At 46.0% G+C, this 5732-nt stretch overlaps 1 protein-coding gene across 1 annotated transcript in view; it reads right to left on the reverse strand.

Annotated features, from left to right (window-relative positions):
- Positions 1–349: 349 nt before the first annotated feature.
- The window catches only part of FGFR2 (fibroblast growth factor receptor 2), an 81215-nt gene continuing 75832 nt past the window's right edge, over positions 350–5732 (reverse strand). The window contains 3 exon segments of the mRNA XM_010145076.1: positions 350–627; positions 4106–4211; positions 5119–5256. Coding sequence (XP_010143378.1) covers positions 463–627; positions 4106–4211; positions 5119–5256 — 409 coding nt within the window. The 3' untranslated portion in view covers positions 350–462.

A 5732-nucleotide genomic window follows, 5' to 3' on the forward strand; every position in this document is an offset into this window, starting at 1 on the left:
TATATATAATATATATTTATACATATTTTGAATATATTTACATACATCCAGCACCTATATACTGCATTTGTGCTCTGTAAGTGTGTGCCAACATATATTTTCTCCAAATATTACAAAATACACAAGGAAGGCAGACCCAGCGCGTGCCTCAAGTCCAACTGGTCCATTGTACAAACAAAGTCTGTGGCAGCTCACAGGAAGCCAGAAATGTGATAGTGATGGGGATCGAGGCAGAGTTCATAAACATTCTTCTTTCTCGGGAATATTTAAAAGTTGCGAATTATGAGATTCTTTCTGTAGGTTCTGACTGCTTTCCTCCAAGCTGCTTTTTGCGCTTTTTCATTTTTTTCCATATTTCCTATGTACAAGCAGAAACATTAAGGTCCTGGAGAAAAGATTTTGTTCTGTATATGGTAGGTAGCTTGCTGTTCTTGTTTCTTTATTCCTCTATACGATTTCTTTTCATGTTTTAACGCTCCCATTCATGTGTTGGTACTTGGGAAGACAAGGTTCATAAGGCATTGGATCGGGGGAAAAAACAGAGTCATCACCTGAAGAACATGAACTCCTCGTGCCGGGGTAGCTCGGTGAATACTGCTCGAGAGGGCCAGTGAGGTCCAGGTACTCCTACAACAAAAGAAATAAACTCCATTTCAGACAGGAGCAGGGCTGGCGGTAACACGTTACCACGGCTCCGACTGGGCTCGATCATCCAGCAGCGAAAGAGCCGTTGAAAATCGACGCTCACTCCTGCAATGCAACAGCTTCCAAAAGCGCCTGCTGCCTCAAGACCTCACCAAGCAAGGAGCTTGGACAGAGAGAGAGAAACCCACCCAATCACACGGTACTTTCCTGAAGCTCTACATCACACCAGCATTAGCCGCGCCAGTGGAAACAAACACGCCGACCACATCAAACGAAGGCGTTTCTCTCGCAATGATAAAAATGAAATTTCAAGCCTAAATAGAACCATTTTTCCTTTAGCACATGGTAATGATTTGGAGAGGGAAAGACACTTCCAACTTTATATTCCTTTGGTCAGTTTGAATATCTGTTTTATATTCTGTGATATTAAATGTGTGTTTAAAGATGCAGCCGCATACGTGCAAAATAAGAACTGCAAGAAAAACAAAATGAAATTCTCTCGATTTGGGTTTTTTACACTACGTGGTTGTTTGTGTGTGTGCTGCTGTCCCAGAGCAGCCATGACCAAATCAGTCATTAAAAAAGGAAATAATAGCTGCTGAATCCAACTTTTGGGTTAAAGCTCTTTTGCTAGAAACAACAGTTTTGGCCGGAGAATAAAGTTATTTTTCCCCTTGAAATGTTCCCTCTCTTTCAACTTCTGAAGGCAGCTGCATTCATTTAAATGCAATCTCTTCATTCGCTAAACCACAAGTTATGATCGTACTGACGAGACAAGTCCTCCACCTCAGCCAGTATGTTACGCTGCTGTGCTTAGGTCTGGGGTAATTTACTTCTTGGTTAATGTATTTTAAGGCAGAAATCCAATCGTGACCATATTACAGCTAAAACATGGTCACCATTTCAAAAGGGTGTGTGTGTGTGTGCGTGAATGTAAGCTTTAAAATGCTGACAAACACAGCAGGCAGCAAGGGAAGGCAGTCTGGCGCCATGCCCACTGCCCACCTCGGCTTTCAGAAGACCCACGAGGACAATCTCGACCCGTCTTTCTGCACTAGCAAACCAGTTCCACATGACCAGAAATAATCCAGCACCTTCTAGACAGCTAGAAGAAAGTATTCCAGCATTTGAAGAAACAGGGACATCAAGGCACAGCTCGTCCTATCCAAAGGCTGGATGTAATTCAGCTATGAAGTCAGCATTGAAAGTGGGATCCTTGTCCCTCTCCAGCCTCCCCACCCCACACCAAGGGCCAGAGTCGGATACAGGGGCCTCAGAAGTCTCCCCCGTCCGTCTGGTCCCTGCGGTCTTTACACCATCACAGCCCTAGCAGTTTTTTGAGTTGTTGGGTGAACCAGGCTGACCCTGCAATAACAGTATCATCTGGGGGACAAGGGAAAGTGCCCCTGGGGGCAGGATAGGCAGAAGTATCGTCACACTGATGCAGAGCAGACCTGTCCTTCTGGAAAACCGTGCAGACCACGCAAACTTAGAGGTCTCAAAAGCACAGGCTATGGAAGAAAATGGGACTCACTGGAGTTCTCAGGAGACACAGAGGGAGAACACAGCCAGTTTTCAGGAACACAAAATGTGCTGCAAAGACAAGTGAAATAATTTGCACACTGTGTCCAGTGCAAATAGGAGAAAAGCTTTATCTTACGTTGAAACATCACGGAGGAGGGAAAGCTTGCACCAAGTACAGCTAATGAAACAGCGCAACAGGCTGTCCCGGGGCAACGCGGAGAGTCAGCAGTGGAGAGCTTCAAGGACAAGTTACGTAAACATCTGCCAGCAATGACAAACGTATAGCGGAGCCGGCTGCAGGATGGACTGGATGTGCTCCTGAGCGTCTTCAGCCGTTTTTTCCTATGATCCTAAAGTCATTTACATAACCCTAAAGGCCTCTTCAGGTTACCTTTGAGACCATTCCAGCTCCATGAGCAGTACGGAATTGGGAAGGCAAGATGGTTAAACACCCACAAAAGAAAAAGCAATATCCTTTCCCAGGCTCCGAATTGCAGCCCATAACCTCCCTCTCGAATTTGCAAACGCGTATCCAGACCAAGCCACCCAGCACGTGGCGGTGGCAGCCAGCCCACCTCCAGCCGCTTTTGTGAAACCGTCTATTAATTAGTCAGGAAAAGAGGCAGTCAGTGCCGGGTGAGGGGGAAGCGGGAACGGTAGGCAGAGCTGTGTTAGCCACGCCATAGGGAGCCGCAGAGCCCTGCCTCATCTCCAAACCATCCCTGAAGATGCCATTTCTCAGAGCAAACCTTACAAACAGAATCCAGAGAAATTTATAGTTGCCACTGAAGCCAAAACGTTCTTCAACTAAACCTACTGCACAAACGATGATCATAAAGAGTGGCATCTCTTTACTCAGGTTCTCCTCTCATCTCTGTTGCACGCAGCCTTCCCTAATGCTGCTTAACAGTCAGGTTTTATTTCTCCAGAAATTCTGAAAAATTAGGAAGTAATGTTGAGGAGCAATATAAAGCAATCAGAATATCTTTTTCCTACACCCCCCCCACCAAAGAAATGCTATAATCATAGCAAATCTGAAAAAAATAGTTTGAAATGGTCAAGACAAGTTGTTGCAATTTTCCCCTGTAAGGGTTTTGTTCTTTTTTCCCCCTCCCATTACACATATCATTTCTCAGAAATGACAGGAATTTGTAAAGTATTTCTGGGACACTGAGCGTTTTCTCTCAAAAGAAGTTTCCACCAAAAGAATAAACATTTCCATGACTTGTGATCTTCCTCAAAGGTGCACATGATGTAGCGGTAGGAGAACCGGTCTGTGTGAATACCCTCATCAGTTTGTTCCTTGCTAAACCTAACAATATCTCAGACCCTGGAAGAATGCTCTTCGGATAGAACCTTCTTGCATTGATACATCTCAGCCTGCAGCAGTGCTAGGCAGGACCTTTGGATAATTGGACGGCTGTTCACGTGTTCCCTGCAGTCCTCGCTCTCTCCACAGAGAGCTATTTCACTGAACCTCAGTCACTCGCAGACACATCATCTGGACTCTACCACTGGCGGTTTCTCCTCTTCTCTCCTAGATATCATGGCTGGGAATCGAAACGAGTCAATAAATGAAAAGCACCATGAAGTTTCCGGCTCTCCTTGACATGGAACTCATGCTGAACCATAACCCTGCCTCTCAACCTGCCACATGCGGTCCTCGATATTGCTATGCTAAAAACACCAAACGATGCGAGGAGAATGAACAGAAACACTCTGAAGATGTGTTTCTGTTTAGCTACATAAATCAAGGCATAACGGGGAAACTGAGGATTTCACAGGATACATCGTTTAGCTGTGTGTAACCTCAGAGGACAACGACAAACAGAACACGGAGAGAACTTGAGCAGGATTTCATAATTGAATAAATTCCATCTGTCTCCTGAAGCATTTCTCTTGATCAGCAGCTTACGGAGGGAAACAATTTACCTACCTCATTAGTTGTGAGAGTGAGAATCCGATCCAAGTCTTCTACCAACTGTTTGAAAGTCGGTCTCTGTGAAGGCACAGCATGCCAGCAATCTCTCATCATCATATAGCTGTAAGAAACACGCATTTGCTTGGCTTAATTAAAATCACGCGTCCTTCTCCTAAACCTTTTCCTACCCAGTCGATGCTCTTCACCCCAAGGAACGAGCGCCCACAGCCCTCCACATGGAGCACTGCCCACACCAAACCTGGGCAATACTCCCTTCCCTCAAGGGCGCGCTTCTCCCGTATCTCTCTCGCCCAGTGTCTAAATTGCCTTTTTGTGGAGCCAGTTGTGCAGTCTCATGCCCCAGGAATTTAAATGGTCTTAAATTACACATGCTGAAATATTTTTGCATGTTAGGGATTGAGGTCTTTGTGAAGAAATTAAAATAGGAAAAAAAATTAACAATAGTTAAGGGTTACGCTAAAATCTCAGACAGGGAAGATGCTCTCCCCTCACTATCTCCCCAAGGAGATAATGCTGTGTCCGTGCTGCAGTTCCCGGGTGTATTTTGTGGTGTACAAAACCAGCCTGATGTACCTTCCAAGTGATCAGTGGTGCGTGGGCTACGTAGGAATTTTCATGTTATATGAGATTAAAATAAAACAAATATGGGTGTAAAAACACTGGCGAAGATCAGCTCGCAGATGATCTCTTCCTGCTCTAGGAGAAGCTGCTCTAGCAAGGAGGTTGGACTAGATATCTCCAGATCCCTTCCAACCCCCACCGGTCTGGGACTTTTTTCTCAGTGGGATCACAGCAGGGTGGTTGAAGACGTACAAACACGTGGCATACAGTGTCAAACCTTTCCTGAAGACCTTTTCATCCCTTTTCTTTACGTACACACACACACATCCACGATTCAGGAGTCAAGCAATTCTGAAAATGTTTGATTCTGCCGGGGGCAGCATCGACCACGTGAACTCTGCACAGCCTGTGCCCTTGACCCCGGCGCAGCAAATACGGGTCCTTACAGTTCATTGGTGCAGTTGGCAGGTTTATCCATTCGGTGCCCTTCTTTGAGCAGCTTGAAAAGCTCCTCCACTGGGATTCCTGGGTAGGGCGATCCGCCTAACGTGAAGATCTCCCACATTAACACACCAAATGACCAACTACGAATTAAAGAGAAACGCGCATTAGGAGATCTGCCCTACTGTCCGGGCAGACACGGTCATGGTCAATCCTGCCTAAGAGATGCTTAAATGGGCGTCTGCCCAACTCTGACCGCGCTGGGCGGGACATTGACCTGAAGAGCACCAGGCGTAGGGGCAGCAAACGAAACAGCGGCTGAGCCAGGCTGTTCTCAAACACTCTCTTTGCCTTTGCCTGGTGTGCTCCGAGCACCCGAGTATCCAGAGCCGCTGCAAAGAAGTGCATCTTCACAGCTTAATTATTCACAGGGCGCTCCGAGCTGAGCTGGAGTGCAGTTCTGGGGCGGGATATTTTGGAAAAAGCAGATGTTCAAAACAAAAATATTTTCCATCACTCTGTTCTTGGGTTTTTTTTCATTAATTTTTGTTAGGAAATGAAGGAGGACAGTTTGAAGCCAGCTCTCCTGCCTGCTTGCCACCTCCCGCAGCGGCTGCCC

Source organism: Buceros rhinoceros, unplaced genomic scaffold (genome assembly GCF_000710305.1).
Source record: "Buceros rhinoceros silvestris isolate BGI_N320 unplaced genomic scaffold, ASM71030v1 scaffold19941, whole genome shotgun sequence".
Classification (NCBI taxonomy): domain Eukaryota; kingdom Metazoa; phylum Chordata; class Aves; order Bucerotiformes; family Bucerotidae; genus Buceros; species Buceros rhinoceros.